This window comes from Malurus melanocephalus, unplaced genomic scaffold (genome assembly GCF_030028575.1).
Source record: "Malurus melanocephalus ecotype Western Australia unplaced genomic scaffold, MMel_1.1 scaffold_233, whole genome shotgun sequence".
In the NCBI taxonomy this organism is placed as follows: domain Eukaryota; kingdom Metazoa; phylum Chordata; class Aves; order Passeriformes; family Maluridae; genus Malurus; species Malurus melanocephalus.
In genome coordinates, this window is record NW_026623465.1 from 283,167 (window position 1) to 300,780 (window position 17,614).

At 61.5% G+C, this 17,614-nt stretch overlaps 4 protein-coding genes across 5 annotated transcripts; 2 read left to right on the plus strand and 2 right to left on the minus strand.

Moving 5' to 3' along the window:
* The first annotated feature begins 99 nt into the window (after positions 1–99).
* On the plus strand, positions 100–5,762 carry PARP3 (poly(ADP-ribose) polymerase family member 3). Of its 2 annotated transcripts, XR_008965903.1 has the most exons (12): positions 100–215; positions 854–1,091; positions 1,286–1,411; positions 1,767–1,958; positions 2,291–2,426; positions 2,645–2,871; positions 3,011–3,160; positions 3,309–3,386; positions 3,624–3,801; positions 4,014–4,160; positions 4,266–5,369; positions 5,683–5,762. XR_008965903.1 is itself a non-coding variant. In XM_057374799.1 (11 exons), exons 2-11 carry the CDS (start codon positions 909–911, stop codon positions 4,433–4,435), a joined length of 1,587 nt encoding a protein of 528 aa, XP_057230782.1. In that variant the 5' UTR covers positions 100–215; positions 895–908; the 3' UTR covers positions 4,436–4,531. The 2 variants fall into 2 exon arrangements, 1 of the variants encoding a protein (XP_057230782.1); XM_057374799.1 differs by lacking the exon at positions 5,683–5,762 and having other exon boundaries at positions 895–1,091; positions 4,266–4,531.
* Positions 5,763–5,784: 22 nt separating this feature from the next.
* Positions 5,785–8,284, plus strand: LOC130578597 (probable G-protein coupled receptor). The gene has a single exon (XM_057374801.1). The coding sequence runs from the start codon at positions 5,793–5,795 to the stop codon at positions 7,020–7,022; it is 1,230 nt and encodes a 409-aa protein (XP_057230784.1). The 5' UTR covers positions 5,785–5,792; the 3' UTR covers positions 7,023–8,284.
* A 12-nt stretch (positions 8,285–8,296) lies between these two features.
* On the minus strand, positions 8,297–14,419 carry PCBP4 (poly(rC) binding protein 4). Its single transcript, XM_057374800.1, has 13 exons — positions 14,285–14,419; positions 12,716–12,831; positions 12,380–12,403; positions 12,264–12,296; positions 11,885–12,001; positions 11,678–11,797; positions 11,309–11,437; positions 10,983–11,057; positions 10,778–10,822; positions 10,539–10,614; positions 10,117–10,169; positions 9,521–9,690; positions 8,297–9,181 (listed from the first exon to the last, which is right to left on the minus strand). Exons 2-13 carry the CDS (start codon positions 12,809–12,811, stop codon positions 8,866–8,868), a joined length of 1,254 nt encoding a protein of 417 aa, XP_057230783.1. The 5' UTR covers positions 12,812–12,831; positions 14,285–14,419; the 3' UTR covers positions 8,297–8,865.
* A 1,181-nt stretch (positions 14,420–15,600) lies between these two features.
* ABHD14B (abhydrolase domain containing 14B) lies at positions 15,601–17,317 on the minus strand. The gene is made up of 4 exons (XM_057374775.1): positions 17,110–17,317; positions 16,674–16,880; positions 16,272–16,513; positions 15,601–15,948 (listed from the first exon to the last, which is right to left on the minus strand). Exons 2-4 carry the CDS (start codon positions 16,876–16,878, stop codon positions 15,766–15,768), a joined length of 630 nt encoding a protein of 209 aa, XP_057230758.1. The 5' UTR covers positions 16,879–16,880; positions 17,110–17,317; the 3' UTR covers positions 15,601–15,765.
* Between the last annotated feature and the right edge of the window lie 297 nt (positions 17,318–17,614).

The following is a 17,614-nucleotide window of genomic DNA, read 5'->3' on the forward strand; positions in this document are numbered from 1 at the left end:
ACAGACAGACAGACACACAGTCAGTCCAGGCAGTGCTGACAGACAGACAGGCTGGCCTGTCACAGGGTGCATGCGCTACCCGGAGGCGTGACAGCTGTTTCCGCTGTCATTCCTGGCCGCTGCCTCAGGAAAAGTTTCTCCTCCGGGCAGGCTGCCTGCCCAGTCCGAAGGCTCTCGGCGGCTTCTCGGCCCGCAGCCCCGGGCAGCAGAAGCAGGTAGGGCACGGCTGCTCCCCGCTCCTYTGTTCCCTTGCTGCCCCCAGGACCCCTCTTCAGCTGGGACTGGTGGGGGGCAGAGGAGGCAGGGGCTATCCAAGCCCCCCATGCCCAAATCAAAGCACTCCACTGGTCTTGGGAGGGGTTGGGGGAATGGCTTTGCCATGTCTGGGGGATGACGTTGCATGGTTTCCTCTCCTGCATGTCCCTGGGGGCACAGAGCTGGGCGAGCCTTGTGGACACACTTGTGTGGGTTGGGGGTTCCTGGTGAGGAGAGGTGGGGCTGGCAGGGCTGTCCTGGCTCCCCCCAGCTCTCCAGCACACCCTCATCCTCTTCCAGCTCTTCTGACCCAAGGTTGCTATGCGAGAGCTGAGTCCCCTGCATCCCCCCTGCTCTCCCCCTCGGCTCTGTGTCACTTTTTTTTTTTTGGGGGTCCCTCAAGGGCTGGAGGGTGCTGAGAGGCTCTGCCCCCCACCCTGGGCAGAGGAACAAGACTGAGATAGTTTGTGGGCAGAGGTCCCATCCCCARCTCCAGTCCTGCTGTGGGTTGAAGGCGTCGGGAAAGCAAGGCACAGCCCACCGGACATTCCCGGAAGGGAGCTCGGCAACTCTCACCTCTCCCTCTGCTGTCTCCAAGGATTTTGCTGGGGGATTAAGGCTGTGCTCACCCCGCGGCAGGAGGGGGCTCAGCCATGGCTTCCAAGCGCCGTGCATCCTCCTCGAAGCAGCCAGACGGCAGGGAAAAGAAAGTGAAAGAGGAAGAGGAGGACGACACCTGRAGCTCCACCTTGGCAGCCCTGAAAACTGCTCCCAAGGAGAAGCCCCCCACCACCATTGATGGGCTGTGCCCCCTGAGCACGGCACCGTGTGCTCGGGTGAGAGCAGGGCTGAGCTACCCGGAGGGACAGGGATGGGAGGGTTGGGGGAGTCCCACAGCAGTCCCACAGTGGACACAGGGTCTGCCCCAAATTTACTTGCAGACCCCCCTGTGTTCCCAGTAGGACATTTCTGCACCTTGTCCTTCCCCAAACTGCGCAGGTGCCAGCCCAGGCCCTGTCACTCGCTGCAGGTCTATGAGGACTATGACTGCACCCTGAACCAGACCAACATCAGYGCCAACAACAACAAGTTCTACATCATCCAGCTCCTGGAGCATGATGGTGCCTACAGCATCTGGAACCGCTGGGGCCGAGTGGTGAGTCCACCCTCATCCCCCACACCTCAGAACCCCACAAGCTGAGGGTGAACCTGGAGGTCCCCCATCCTTTTCCCTGGTCCTAAGCAACCGAGTGTCCTTCTACAGCCCTTTAATGGGAGGGCTTCAAGGACTTGCCCCACACAACATGGCCCGCCTGGCTGGGGCACGTGGCACCTGTCACTGCAGCCCAGCAAGAAGTCCCGGGGTGTCTTCCTGAGCTGGTGGCTCRGTTCCTGCTTGCTGCCCCCCAGCCCTGCCATGACAGCCCCCCTGAATCCTGCCTGCTCCTGCCGGCGTGGGGCTGGTGGAGCAGGGCTGCAGGGGAGATGCTGACCACGGCTGTCCATGTCAGGGAGAGGGCGGCCAGTCCAAGCTCACRCCCTGCTCCTCCCTGGAAGCTGCCAAGAAGGACTTTGAGAAGAAGTTTCGGGAGAAGACCAAGAATAGCTGGGCAACGAGGGACAACTTTGTTGCCCATCCGGGGAAGTACACGCTCATTGAGGTGCAGCCAGGAGCCGGGCAGGAGGYGGAGGTTGCCCTCAGGGTGAGTACTCAGCACCCAGTGTGTCACCATGGTGGGGTGATCCTCATATTGAACAYCRGGACATCCAAGARGGTCAGTGGCATGGGGTAGGTTTTAAGAGGTGTCTGGGTGCATGCTGAAACAGTCTGCAGGCAGGTATTCGGGACTATTGGGCTAAAATGGACTGGGAGGACACACCAGGTGAGGCCTACAGGCTTTCAGATGGCCATTAAAAGTGGAAGCAGCACCTGCCTATTGCTGTGCTGCCCACAGAGACGGACAGCCCTGGTGCCATGCTCTCACAGCCTCTCACAGCCTCTCGCAGGCTCACAGCTGATGTGGGGCATCTGCAGGTGGATGCCGTGGATGGAGACAAAGCCTGCAAACAGCGGGTGCTGCCCTGCACCTTGGACAAAGCCACACAGGAGCTGGTGTCCCTCATCTTCAGCAGTGACATGTTCCGTGATGCCATGCAGACCATGAATATCGGTACGACGTGGGGGTTGATGGATGGCATGGGCTTTTGTCTGGGGATAGCAGGGTGGGAGGTTAATGGAGCAGAGGTGCTGTTGGATTTTAGAGCATTCCCCCTGATCTTGGCACCTGATGGGACGGTAGACACCCCATTCTGGGTGCCCACACTTGCMCATGGTGGAAGTGGCTGTGGGGCAAGCAGGGCGGGTGGGTTCACCCTGTCCTCCCTGCAGATGTGAAGAAGATGCCTCTGGGGAAGCTGAGCAAGCAGCAGATAGCCAGGGGCTTTGAGGCCCTGGAGGAGCTGGAGGCAGCGCTGAGGGAGCAGCCGCCCCAGGCCGCTCGCCTGGARGAACTCTCCTCACGCTTCTACACCATCGTCCCACACAACTTTGGACGGGCACGGCCACCTCCCATCAACTCCCCTGAYCTGCTGCGTGCCAAGAAGGACATGCTGTTGGTGAGATGCCAGGGCACGTAGTGGGTGGCATCCCTTGCCGGTGGGGCAGGAGCTGCTGGCAGGAGGCTGGGCTTACCCTGGTCCCCTGGCACAGTGCCCAAAYCTGGTGATGAGAGTGTCCCTGCTCTGTCCCTGCCAGGTGCTGGCCGACATTGAGGTGGCACAGAGCCTGCAGGCGCAGAAAGTGAAGGAGGAGGAGGAGAAAGAAGTCATCCATCCGCTGGATCAGGATTATGCTCTGCTCTGCTGCCAGCTCTCCCTGCTGGACCCAGCTTCCCGGGAATACCAGGTGCTGCTTGWGCCTCAGTGTCCCATTGTGGGAAGCAATTATGTCAGGCCTGCAGGCACCCCAAAGGTTCCTCCTGTCCCAGGGGGACTGTGGGCTTTGCTGGGATGGCTGCCTGGAGTGACGCAGCTTTCTGGTCTTCCCCCATCAGCTGATCCAAACCTATGTGACGCAGACCGGGCAGAAACTCCGCATCCTCAACATCTGGCAGGTGGCCCGAGACGGTGAGGTGAGGAGGAGGTGATTTTCCCCATGTCATAGYGGGGAAGCCCTGCACCCCAGGATTGTGTTAGGGCTTCTCCATCCAGGARGGGATCCAGCCCAGCTAGCCAGGGCCAAACAGCCACCTGGTCCCCTGCCCTTCAGCCAGGCACYGGGGCTGGACTGAGGAGGTGGGTGGCAATCCTCTGCCCTTGGGCATCCATGTGTCCCTCTGTGGACAGCCCTCAGCTCTGCATCTCTCCAGGATGAGCGTTTCAAGGCCCATGACCTCCTGGAGCACCGGCGCCTGCTTTGGCACGGCACCAACGTGGCGGTGGTGGCGGCCATCCTCAAGAGTGGGCTGCGCATCATGCCCCACTCGGGYGGGCGCGTGGGCAAGGGCATCTACTTCGCCTCCGAGAACAGCAAATCAGCCTGCTACGGTGAGAGTCTTGGGAAGGGCAGGGCTGCTTGTGATGCCCGCAGGGTCTGTGTGAGCCTGGCCACCTTTGCATACCCCTGCCAGGCTGCTGTGGGCACGCCAAGCCCCTTCCCTGCCATGGCAACTGGTCCCTGTGTCCCAGCGTGGCTTGGGTACAACCAGATAGGAACACCAGGGATGGTGCTGTCATCCCCATCTCTTTTCCCATGGCAGTGCGCTGTACATCTAAGAAGGTTGGCATCATGTTCCTGACGGAGGTGGCCCTGGGCAAGCCCTACCACATCACCTGCAATGATCCCACGCTGTGTCAGCCGCCTGCTGGCTATGACAGYGTCGTGGCCTGTGGCCGGACAGAGCCAGGTGAGCCTGGGGCAGGAGAGGTGTGGGGGCCTTGGTGGGCACGGGGCAGGGGGGAGAGAGGCCAGATCTCAAGTTTGATGTGGTGGGGGGTCTCTTGTGGCCCAGATCCTGCGCAGGATGAGGAGGTGCTGCTGGATGGCAAGAAGGTGCTGGTGTGCCAGGGCAAGCCCATCCCCATGCCCGCCTACAAGGACTCCTCCTTCAGCCAGAGCGAGTACCTCATCTACCAGGAAAGCCAGTGCCGGATCCGCTACCTTGTCCAGCTTCACTTCTGAGGGTGCCTGGGAGCACCACAGCCCTGGTGACACCCATCAGCCCAGAGCACAGTAATCTCAACACTCCGGCCACCCCACTTGGCGAGGGACAGGCTGGCGTGGCGACTGAGCTTGCTTTGGTTGTGAATTAAAGCACCGTGCTGTGTGCCGAGCGGTGCTCTTGCTTTCCTGGCCAGCAGGGAAGGGTGATGGTGGGTCCCTGAAGGGTGGCTCTGGAGGGGCTGCAGCCTTGAGGTGAAAGCTGGTGTCTTTGAGAGCAAGCTGCTCTTGTCACCTTAGCAAGGCACAYGGCTCATGCCCACCCCGCGGTATCAGAGCCAGAGGATGAGAAAGATCTGCTGCCCTGCCTGGGCATGGAGGAATTCCTCCATCCATCCTGAGTGTGAGTGCCTGCCCTGCCTCTAGTGCCACGCCTTGTGCCGTACCTGCTGCCCTGCCCCAGCCTGGCACCCATGCCAAGCCCCTCTCTGTGTGCCCCTTGAGCACGTCTGGGTGCTCAGGCTGTCAGGGACGGGCAGCTCCCAGCTGTGTTACCCCGTGAGTATCCATGCATCAGTGGAATSATTTGCTGCAGACCTGCAGCTCTGTCCCTTGAGCCCCAGGCACCTGAGGGCTGAGCTGTTCCTGTGGAAGAACCAGGACTGGTGCAGTGGTGTCCCCCTTCTCTGAGCCCCCGCCGGCTGCTAGGACCCAGCAGCTGTCCCCGTGGGACTGCCACGGGTGCAGGCAGTGCAGGCAGCGCCGGGAGTGTCAGCTGGTGCCATCCGCAGCTGGCGGGCTGCAGGCAAACAGGATGACGAGCGGGTGACGGGAGCGGGGACGGGGGAGCGTGGCCTCACACAGGGCCGGCAGCCCCGGTTCTGCTGCGGCAGCAACACCGGCGAGAGGGACCCTGGCGAGGAGAGGAGCATCACCCATCTCCCCAGGAGCAAAGGTGCGCWGAATCCCACCCACCCGGGGTCCCCTGTGGCCAGAGCAAGAGGGYTGGGACGGGCAAGTTGTGCTGTCCCTCCTCGGGACGTACTGGTGCCATTGGAGGGGGGCTGGGATATCAGCCTGGMGTGGGTGCCCACGGGTCCCAGCAATGCTGTCCCTGGACAGGTTGGGAACAGCCAGGGTGCTGTCACTTCGCTGGCTACTTCTTCCTCCTGCAGCACCTCGCCAGTGTGCTGGTTGTCTCTGTGTTTCTCTGTGGCACTTCTTCATTGAGRTTCTTTCCTTTCACACCCTGCTCCCCATCCCAACAGGCAAGGAGGAGGTAGCGGCCATGGTTGTAGTGGGGTTACCCTCTGTGGGACACAGAAGAAGAGCCCTTGCTGTCCAGGCTCTGGAGCTGCTGGCTTAGCCCTGGAGGGGGATGGCGAGCCGGACGGGGTCAAACACCACGGACAGCCTAGAGCTGCTCTCTGTCCCCAAGCACTCCGTCGCCCAGGAGGTGCTGGGCCTCTTCTGCATGATCCTGCTCACCCTCACCGCTCTGGTGGCCAACATCGTGGTGATGGTCATCATCCTCAAAACGCCCCTTTTCAGGAAGTTCATCTTTGTCTGCCACCTCTGTGTGGTCAATCTCCTCTCAGCCATTTTCCTCATGCCTCTGGGGATCATCTCCAGCTCTTCCTGCTTCAACAGGGTGATCTACAGCATTGCTGAGTGCAAGGCCGTGATATTCCTGAATATCTGCTTTATCAGTGCCTCCATTCTCACCATTTCTATCATCAGTGTGGAACGGTACTACTACATTGTCCACCCCTTGAGGTATGAGGTCAAGATGACCATCAGGCTGGCGGTGGCTGGAGTGATTTTCATTTGGGTCAAGTCCGTTCTCATCACTGTATTGGCACTGGTGGAGTGGCCTCACGGCAATGGGGCCACCAGCGCCAGCCGCTGCACAGTCTACTGGAGCCCTGGAGCCCACAAGAAGGTTTTTGTGATCCTCTTCAGCATCACCTGCTTTATTCTGCCCACCATCATCATCTTTGCTGTCTACTCCAGCATCTACCGCGTRGCCAGGACTGCATCCCTGCAGCAGGCGCCTGTGCCAGCACAGGCAGTTGTACCCAGACAGCGATGTGACTCCATTGCCAGCCAACTGACCATCCTCACTGCCAGGATCCTGATGCTGCCCAGGCTGATCCCAGATCGTCTTCTGGGAAGCAACAAGGCCATCCTCACCTTGGTCCTCATTGTGGGACAGTTCTTGTGCTGCTGGCTGCCTTTCTTTGCTTTCCACTTGCACTCCTCTGTCCCTGTTGGCATTGTGGGTGGTGGCCACGGGGAGATGGTGGTCACCTGGATTGCCTACTCCTCCTTTGCCATCAATCCTTTCTTCTAYGGGCTGCTGAACCGCCAAATCCGTGAGGAGCTGGCCCGGCTCCGGCGCAGCTGCATTAACCGTCCACTGGTTCAGGAGCTCTGCCTTTCCATCTCAGAGGCTTCTGTTCAGGAAAACTTCTTGCAGTTCCTCCAGAGAGCAACTTGCACACTGGAGACCCACACCAGCTGCATCAGCCCCAGTCCCAGGAATAGGCTGGACCAGACCACAACGGGCTTCCCTGTCCCAGGGCAAGCTCCTSAAGAGAGCAGCTGAGAAGGCAGCTCTGTCCCACTGTGCTGGGCGGGAGACCTGCCAGGGATCCATCAGACCTGCTTGCACCAATCTCGTGGATTTGGAGGAGTCCTTGTTCAGGTTTTGCCTCTCTCTGAGCTTATGGTGGAAGGTGGTTTCTCTGCCAGGAGAAGGGAGCAGATCTGGGGAAGTCACATCTCTCTCCTGCTGGCTGGAATTGTCTCTGGCTCCGCCAGCACAGCCCAGTTCCACGGATAGGCTCTCCTCAAGACACGGGATACCAAGGGGCTCCTGCATAGTGGCAGGGGATGGACATGTCCATCTCCACTGCCCTGCTGGGAGCACTCCTGGCCAGCAGGGAAGAGCAGATGTCCCTGGAGCAATGTTCCAGCTAATGCCACTAACACCAGTAACACCAGGGCCCCRAGCACCCTGCAGTCATGGAGACCTCCATCCTTGGCTGTTTAACCCTAAACTAACATCTCTGTGGAGGAGCTCCTGCTTCCTGTGGTGCTGATCAGGAGGACACACCCGCGGGGCTGGCTCTGGCTGTGTCACTGTTTGTCCTGCTGGCATGGCAGCATGCAATGCCTGTGGCCGTGCCTGGCTGTGCCCTCTGTCCCCCTCAGCTGAGAGTGACTGCCCCCCTGTCAGGGGGGGACCTGACTGTCCAGGGGTCCATGCCGGGCTGTTTATGGACACAGCTGCCCAGCTGAAGCCCGGCCAGCAGTGCCACGTGCCGGCCAAACTGGGCTGCTGGCCAAGGGAACACTGGGGTGGACATGGTGACACAGGGTTGGGGGGGGTGGCTGTGTGGGGTGCCCCAGGGCAGCAGCAGTCAGAGGGGATCAGGAGCTGCTGTTCCCCTTCAGTCTCATTGCTTTTGAAAGGTTTGGGGACCCTCACACRGGGTCCCCAGTGCTAGAAAGAGGATTGGACCCGTTTGGGGAATGCTGCACATGTACATTACCCTCAGCCAACCCACCAAGGGCCAGGAATGGTGTTGGCATTGTGGGTTGGAGGTGGCCCTACTTCAGWAGTAATGCAGGCCTCTCTAAAACTGCATTTTGGCCTCTCTAACTGCCCCATGGCAGGGAGGGRGTTCCCAGAAGACACAGAGAGATGGGGCTGAAGGCCAGCATCCCCCTCTGGACACAGGGATGCCCTTCCAGCCACCACCCAAGTACCCAGGAGCTGGGGTCACTCCTGCTCTCATGGAAGTCTCCACCCAGGGTGTGGGATATTATTATTATTGGTATTTCCTTGTAAATTTTATCTTTTTATTAAACCATTGATAAGTTACAAAGGAGGAAAAAATATAGACTCATATATATACAGCATTTCCAAGCCAGCAGGGACTGGCTCTTGGATGGGGTTGCTGGGACACGATTGCCCCAGGGTGGCCCCAGGAAGGGCCCCCCAGCTAGAGCCAGTGGCAGGGGGACTCCTGGAGAGGCCAGGCAGTCCTCATCCAGTGGGACCTGGCTTTTGGGTGCCGGATGGAGTGTGGGCATGAGCAGGATGGCAGGGCAGGCAGGGTGAGGAGCAGGAGGCAGGGGTCCGACACCAGCACAGGGCACTGGGAGAAGGGACCCTAGGCCAGCAGGGACAGCCCCCCACCCAATACCAGGACACATGGTCTCTGTGCAGAAAATCAGGAAGGGGGGCACAGCGCTGCTAGGATGGGCAGCAGGCAACRAAACAGCTCCTTCCTGCAGCGGTCATCACCACTTGGAAGACCCTTCCCTTCCCAGGGGTGGGGGACATGGGGCACCTGGCAGGGGTCGAGGCCAGGATGGGAGGCAGGAAGGTGTCCCTGCTACTGAGCCGCACCCTGGATCCCCGGCCCACRCACCAGTGGGGTTCAGTAGGGCGAGAACTTCTGCCGGTCGGCTTTCTTGGTGCCGTTGGCTGCCGAGATCTTGGTCGTGTAGGTGGTGGTGCCGCCATTGGGACCTGCCACGGAGGATGGGGACAGYGCCAGGAAGGACACCGGCTTCAGACCGATGAAGTTGGAGAGGGAGATGGCGTAGGGGGTGCCCAGCAGGGCAGGGGGGGCTGGGGTGACAGCGGGAAGTGCCGCCCCGGAGCCTGGGGCGAGGGGCTGGGAGAAGCCCATGCCGAGGTCCACRGAGCCAGGGCCTGGTGGCACCTGGGAGGTAGATTTAGCCGTCTCTAAGCTGGGAAAACRAGAAAGAAGGCTGATGGTGAGTACCATGGTGACAGAGTGGGTCTCCCACCGCARCCTTAGGGCGCCAGAACTGTTCACCCCATCCCTTCTGGCACATGTCTCCATGGCACATCCTGGGTATCTCACTGAGCAGGATTAAAAAAAACAGGGCTGAAATCTGGTGGGTCTCGGGTCCTGCACCTACTGCCTCAGGATCTCAAAGCACCACCCAGTTCATCCTTCCTCAAATTGGWCTCGTTGGGGTATCCTCCAAAAGCTGCTTTGGGGTACTGGATAAATGCCACCCCTCACTAGCACCCAGCATGTGCCCTGCCCAGCTGACACCTACCAGGCTGTGATGAGGTACTGAGCCAGGGTGATGCTGACAGGGGTCCCTGTGATGGTCACATGCCGCTCACTGGAGCCCTCGGTCTGGTTGCCAATCTTGATGTGGGCRCCTGACATCTGCCTGATCTCGCTGATCTTGCTGCCGTGCCGGCCAATGATGCAGCCGATGAGCTGAAGGGACAGGGATGGGGTGAGCAGGGAGCAGCCAAAGCAGTCTCGCCAAGCAGGGAGCTCCCAGGGGCTCACCCAGACCTGTATACCTTGGAGGGTTGGTGAAACTGTGGAAGGCACTGGGAGGGCAGRGCCCTGCTTCCCTTGTGCAGACACTGCTTGTTGGGCTCACTCAAGTCCCTCTTGCTGGCATTGCTGGGCTACCACATGCCAAGGCCTTCCCTTGGCATTGCCCAAACCCTTTCCCCCCATTCTGTATTTCAGTTTCCCTCTTCTGTCCCAGCTACACCCCCCTGTTCCAAAGCTCTGGCAGAGCCTYCTCTGTGTGGGACAGTAGGTTCCGGCCTCTGCAAAGTGCCTCTGGGATGGRACACAAGGGTGGGGACAAATGGTGGTCCCTGTCATCATTCCCAGACCAATACATACGTCATTGGGCACCAGGAACTCCTGGGAGCTGCTCTGGGAGCTGGCATCCAGGCCTGAAGGGAGAGACAGAGATGTCAGCCATGGGGATCTGCAGTAGCTCTGTGCCCCTACCCCAGCCCCATACTGAGCTGGTCAGCAGCCCTGGGGACAAACCTGGAGGATCCCTGGGGAGAGGCAAGGAGGATGGGACATAGGCACGAGTTGTAATTTGGTGCTGGTGCTCTCCCACTGTGGGATTGGGGAGCACTAGAGGGTGCAGGGACCCCAGGAAAACAATGACAGGTTTGTGCTGAGTGGGGCAAGTAAAYATGCTGGAGGGACTGGGATGGGTGCAGAGGATGGAAACCCCTTCATAGGGCCAGGTGTCAGCATGGATCAGGAGGGGCACCCACACCCCTTGGGRGTGCATGGGAGATGCTCACCTGGCATCATGGCGGGTGCATGGCCCAGGGGTGCAAAGGGAAGCGTGTGGCCCGACAGCTGCTGCAGCTTCGTCACCTGCCCGGCAGTGTGAGGAGGAGGAAGGTGGTGTTAGGGGTGAAGGCAGAGGGTCCCTTGTGCCCTAGTGCCTCCCAAGGCAGGCACTCCCAGCATCACCCATCCAGGTGGGCACAGACCCAGTGCCTGCAGGAGGGATTGGCTGCCACAGGGACAGACTCACCTCTGCAGGAGAGACCCCACTGTACTGGCCCTGCATGGAGTAGCCCTGGGGAGAGAAAAAGGGCATCCATGGGGAGCCAGATGGGGACCATTGTCTCAGGTCACGCTCCCCTGAGGCAGAAAGACTACCCTGAGCCCACCAGAGTCGCCCCTTGCTGGCTGCCCCCCGGCCACCTCATGCCCTTGGAGATGCTGTGGCCTCTTACCTGATTGGCAGAGAGCAGGATGGTGCCCAGGGAGAGACCAGGGTGGTAGGGTATGGTGGCCCCCTTCGGAGGCGACTGGAGACAGAAGGAAGGAGGTGGGGGAGATGAGAGATGAAGCTGAATGCCCCTGTAGCCCTATGGACCCTCTGCCCCTTCACACCCACAGCAAGCTGGGCATAGCCCCCAGCACYACTGAGGCAGGGTGCTCCTATGGGTTTCCACACAGGGGGACCCTGGTGTTTGGGTCCAGGTGGGCATGGGAAGCCTTGGGGAAGGGGAGTGGGTAGCAGATGCCCCCTGGGCTGGGCATGGGCCTTGGCAGGTACCTCCAGAATGACAGCGCAGATCTGCCTCACGCACTGGATGATGGTGTCTGGCACCCCCGAGAYGGTGACAGCCCGTTCAGTGGAGTTGGGCAGCAAGTCACCAGCTACCTGCACCTGTGCCCCTGTGCTCTGCAGGAAGCAAAGGGAGATGATGGTGTCCCCCAGCCTCTCCCTGCCAGGGCTCAGCACCTCACACATCCCCTGTTCCCCTTCTGAGCCCCCAGAGACAATTGCAGGACCTGCAGGGTGATGCTCTCCCTCCTGGATCACCTCCCACAGTCCCTGCACGACTGTGGCAGCCCCAACACTCAGGGCTCTGTGCCCCTGGGAGACAAAAGGATCCCACATCCAGGCTACCCTCAGCCTCACCTCCCGGATCTCCCGGATCTTGGCTCCCGCCTTGCCGATGAGGGAACCGCACTGGCTGGCCGGGATGACAAGGCGCAGGGTCACCGGTGCTGACACCCCATCGCCCCCTGCTCCCAGGTCCTGTAAGGGATGTGGGATGCAGTGTCAGACCCCCAGGACCCCGCAGGTGTGCGGGCAGMTTGGTGGGGTTGTAGGAAGGCTGTCTACCTCCTCCAGCTTGAAGGCGATCATGGACACAGCRCGGAAGACAGCGTCGGTGGAGCCGGTGATCGTGGTGATGCGCTCGGGGCAGGACCCTTCCGAGATGGTGATGCGTGCGCTGCTCTGGGGACAGCGTCACACCTCGTTAAGGATGTCACAAAMCCTGAGCTTCATGACTTCCCCCAGGGATAGCCTCATAGGGGAAGATTGATGCCTTCAAGTCTGAGCCTTCCCCCTCCCAACCCTTGAAGGCCCCAAGAAGCCTTCCCTGGGGTGCTGCTTTGTTTTCCCAGGTTCCACCTGGGATTTAACGGGCCAGGCACGTGGAAGCCACCAGGTTGCATGACAGGCAGCAGGACCTGGCAGTCCCCCAGCATGCCCTTACCTGCTCTCGTATCCTCTTAACAGTCTCTCCTTTCTGCAGGGAAGCGAAAGGAAGGGGATGGGTGGTCAGGTCCAGGCGAGCCAAGGGCTGGCAACACACAGGACCCCAAATCTTACCTTGCCGATGATGCTGCCGATCTCCTGCAAAAGCAGAGAAGAGTGGCACTGTCAGCAGGCAGCTCCCTGCCTGCCACATCCCTCCTCTRCCCACAGCCTGGCAAGGGGCAGACCCTGCCCCAGGGACACTGGGTGACTTCACWAGTGACACTGGGGCATGGGAATGTGCCCCTCACTGGCTTAGGATGGGGAAAGAAATCCTTCTGGGAATGCTATTCCCAGGGGAAACAGGGAGCAGGGGAAGRAAACAGGGCATGGTGAGAAGCTGGAGCTCCATCATGGCCCCTCAGCCCAGGCATCGTTGACCCCCAGTGGCATTGAGTCCCCTGCCATTACCTTGCCATGCATGAGCATGCGGAGGGTCAGKGTGATGCTGAGCTCCGTCTCCTCGGGACTGCCACCCACACCACTGGCTCCGTCCGGCGATGCCATGGCGGGAGGGCGAGATGAGCCTGTGAGACATGGTGGTCCTCAGAAAGGAGAGATGCCCCAGCTAAACCCCCCACCCCCAGATCTGCAGCTTGAAAATCCTATGGCAGGGAAATGGGGAAACTGAGGTGGGGCAGCAATGTGCATGCAGGCACGTCTGGCATGCAGGCTGACGTGACCCCATGGCACCCCATGGGCACCCTGCACCCCAAAAGGGACCCACTGCTGTGCTGTGCATCTGCCTGAGCTGCCTTCAGTCTGTCCCGCACAAAGCCAGGAACTGCATGGGTACAGGGGGAAGAAGAAAGGTGTRGCTGTGGGATAGGGCTCTGTTTGCAGGTGCTTGCTGGAGTGGGGAGAGCAGAGGTGACCTGGGTGGTCTCACAGGCTATGCAAGTCACCTTCTTTCTCCTCCTCTCTTCCCACTGCCTATGTGCAAAGCCCCAGGGGAAACTGAGACCAGCTCCCCGATGGGCACCACCCGAACCAAACCAAGCATGATGCACACTGCCTGCTGCCGCTGCACCCTGTSCCCCCCAGAGCACCCCAGCCCCGCCCAGAACCCCGTGCCCCGGTGGCCGGGGGCGGCCAGTGCCCCTGGGAAGAGGACAATTACTGTGTGTCCAGGCCCGGGTGGGCGGCTGCGGCACCGCTGGCTCCCGGCAAGCTGGGCGATGCCAAGCAGCTTTGAAACAAAGCACCCGTGTTGGGGCTGGGGCCGTGTCTGCGGGCATGGCGGGGGGGGGGGGGCGGCTATTTTAGGTGCTGGCAGGACTCGTCACCGCTACAGCACATCTCCTGCATCAGGGTAACGGGGGGGAGGGGGGGCGGCACCCCCTAAATGCTACAGCTCGCACCCCCGGGGTGCTTTGAACACTCCATCTCCACCCTCCTGTTACCGCGGGCTGGAGAAAGGTGGAGAGAGTGAAGAAGGGGAATAATCCCCTTCCTGATGCAGGGGAGCCTGAAGTGGGGCGGAGGGGGAGGGATGCACCCTGCCCACGGCATCCGGACCTGTATGTGGGGCCGGCAGGGACGCGCAGCCGGCCAGGGTCCCCAGTCCCCCTGGGGATGAATGGCAGCGCGAATCCGCCACGGACAAAAGAYCCCGCCGGGGGAAGAAGGATGAGGGTGGCGGGGAGGGGCGGGGGGAATGCAGCAGGGCCACGAGTGTACCCCCAGTGCCACAGACAACGCGTGGGGGGCCTGTGGGCAGGGGGGTGCTCTCCCCCAGGTGAGACAGGCTGGCAGGGACGCCCAAGGCCCCGGTGATGGGCACAGGCCACCTGCCACGGCTGGCATTGGGACAGCCAACAGGCTGGGCACCGCCCGTCCTTCGGGGCACCTTCGGGTGGCAAAGGGAGGGGGGACGACAGGAGGAAGCCCCCACCCCGGCCCCGGGGAAACCTCTCTCTGCTCGCCCTCCCGGCCGCCCCAAGCCCCCTGGTCCCCGCGGGAGCGGGGCCTGGCGGGTACCTTTCCGTGCGCCTCGTCCCTCCACCGCCGGCCGCCCCGCTCAGTGCCACATTGTCCCCGGCGGCGCCCAGTGACACCCGGGGCAGGAACAATGAGTCGCTTGACAGGCCAGGGCCAAGCTGGCAGCCCCGGCCCCCACCCCGGTCCACGCCGGGGCCCCCCTCGCTCTTCCCCTCTCCCACATCCCTCCCTCCGGGATCCTATTACAGCGGATAAGAGACACTAAAAGGAACAATGCACCCTGGGTAAGGCCATCTGCCACCGCTGGGGACATTCCTGGCCCCCCCGGCTCCCCCCCCCCTTTGGCTCACACATCGCCCCTCTTTGTAATTGCGTGTTTTTTTTCCTGGAAGCCGATCAGCTGGCAGGGCTCGAGGGCTCAAGGACACCGGAGCGGGCAGGGATGGGGCAGCTGGCACCCCAAGGCCTGCTGGGCACCCCGAGCTGCTGCTGTGAGGGAGTGCCTGGAGGGGCTGGAGGCACCCCTGTATGGGGGGGCCGGGAGTGCAACAGGGGACTGAGCCATCTGAGGGGTCAGGGATGTTCCAGACAGGGCTCGTGCYGCACTGCCAGGGCAAGCACCACCTCCTGTACCCTTGTGCCCCCCACACGCGCATCCTGCACCCACAGAAAAGTGCCCCCCTCCATTACCTCCCCCACTAAATCCTCCTGGCGTAAGCAGCTAAAGCCCAGGCAAGCTTCGGGAAGGGGGGGCACTGGGGAGGCACCCTGCTGCTGGTTCCATCTGTGCCCCAGAGTGCCCGGTGCAGCAGCACCAAAGGCAGAGGAGGCAGGTGGCAGGCAGGGGTCTTGTCCCCCCGTCTGTCTGTCAGGTCTCCCTGCCCGCCCCCTCATCTGGCAGCCATGGTTGGGTAAATCGCCCCCCACCTCCCCAGGGCGCTGGGCGGATGCYGCCGTGGGCAGGAGCCAGCCGGGTCTGGCAGTTCCCTTTTAAGCCCGTGGATTACCCTGGACTTGGGTGCTTGCCAGGAGGGGTGGGAGGAGGAAGAGGAGGATGAAGAGGCAGGTGGCAGGCTGGGGACACGGCTGTCACTACCTTGAGGGACCTACCTGTCCCTGAACACAGCCTCAGGGCTCCCTGGGCACCCTCTGAGGCTCATGGGGGTCCTGTCAGAAGTGATGAGTGGGCTGAGGCTTCCAGTGAGGCTGCCTCTCACCCACCCACAATCCCCAAAGGTACCATTCCTCAGTGGCTGCATCTTCCCTGTCATCCCCCAAACCGGTGTGGGACAGCAGCCATGGAGGTGGGGATGGGGGAAGGAGGTGTGAAGGGTAGAAAAGAAGCAGGWTGAAGGTAGCAGGAAAGCTTAGGGTTTTATTTGGTCCCAAGAGAGATGAGTGCTGCATGGGCCAGTGCAGTGTGGGTGACAGCTGAACAGCTGGGTTGGCACAAGAGTGCATGTGCAGGCAGAGGGGTGGGTGGACTGGTGACATCCTCCTCCCCTGTGGTCCCATCCTGCTCATTTCAGCTGCTGCAGAAAGGCCAGGAGTCCACGGTGCCACTCATTTGGCTTGTCCAGGTAGCAGGCGTGCCCTGCACCCTGCAGCACCAGCACCTGGTGCTCAGGGAGGTGCCGTAGGTTGTTCAGGCTGGTCTCCCCCAGCTCCACGTCCTGGTCCCCGTACACAATCAACGTGGGGGTCTGTAAGRGGTAAATGTACCTTGAGCCTGCAAGTGTCACCAAGCACTTACTCCTCCTGGCCAGGGACACYCTGGAGGGAAAACACTTGCCCTTCTCTCCCACCCAGTATGACAAAGGGAAATGGAAGCTGTGTCTCCAACTGTCCCCTCTTTCCCTTCCACTAGCCCACGTTTACATTTCTTCATCATCTAGTACCCCTTTTTTGGTGGTAACAGGGTTTTGGGYTTGTTTGGCCTTTCCCCTGCCCAACCCTGGTGCCAGGGTCCTTCTTCGCCATCCCCTCCCAGTTTCCCAACTTCCCGCAGTGCCCTTCCAGGCCGTACTTTGATCTGGGCATACTGCTCCGCCGTGAATTTGTCAGTGCAGATGGGTGCCACAGGTACATAGGCCTTGAACAGTTGGCTGTGCTCTAAGAGGAAGGGCAGGGAGTACATGCCACTGARCGATGGGCTGATCACCACAGCTGGACCCAGGCACAGAGCCTCTGACACCGCCTTCAGGAACGCCGCCGGTGCTGGCTGGCCCACGGGTGCTGGGGCCACGGCATCCTTTGAGCGCCCCAGCCCTGAACCGTGGGAGACAGAAGTAGCCGTGTCAGGCTCCACACTGCTTCAGTGACCACGAGCAGCCAGCACAGCACAGCAGAATGCAGGGGTTGCCATCCTGGCACAAACCCAGCAGCTGCCCCACCTGGCTCCAGGGCTGTGCTCACCATCACACCTTACCCGGCAGGTCGATGGCCACGGCTCGGTAGCCATTCTCAGCCAGCGTGGCGAGTGTCCCCACTTGCAGCCAGGTTTCAGAGGAGAAGCGGATGCCGTGCAGCAGCAGCACTGTCAGCTTCGGTGGCTGGGCTGGCTCAGCTTGGCGGTAGAAGAGGGTCTGTCCTTGCACCGAGACAGTGCTTTCGGTGATCTGCGGGGCAGCCATGCCTGGGGGCCGAGGGGGTGTTAGTGGGGTGAGAGATGGGAACGGGAGGGCTCATGAGYCTTCTGCCGCCGTCGAGGCCCGGCGGTGGCAGGAAGGCAGGAGAGCTATGAAGGGTCACACTGGCATCATCCTCACGGTGGTGGCACCAGCGGGGTCGCTGATGTGCCAGGCGGGCTCACGGGCCCGCCCCGCCTCAGCTTCCCCTTCCAGCGCTGGGCTTGCAGCCCTTACCTGCTGCTTCGCACACCGGGCGGACGGCCGCTCGTCTCTTCCCCGCCGCACCACGGGGCTAGGGGTGCCGCGCCCCGGGGCCAAAGACCGGCGGGGCGGGCGAGAGAACGCCGGTACCGCCTCATTGAGCGCAAGGTCCGGGGCGGCCCCGGGAACCGCTGAGGCCCCGCCGAGCCGGGCCGAGCCGAGCCCTACCCCGCCAAAAGAACCCGAGCTTTGCCGAGCGCAGCCGAGCCTTGCCGAGTCTTGCCGAGCCTTACCGAACTCTACCGAGCCAGGCCGAGCCCTGTAGAGCCGAGCCGAGCCGAGCTCTGTAGAGTCGGTTTGAGCTCAACCCGAGCCCTACCCGAGCTCTGGCGAGAGTCGCCGAGCTCTTGACGAACATAGCCGAGTTRTGCCGATCCGGGGCTCCACTACCGGCCCCGGCCGTTGTGTCCCTCGGGGCTGCAGTGTCGCGGGCTGCCGCGAGGCGGAGCCCGAGCACGCAACGGCGCCGTGCGCGGCG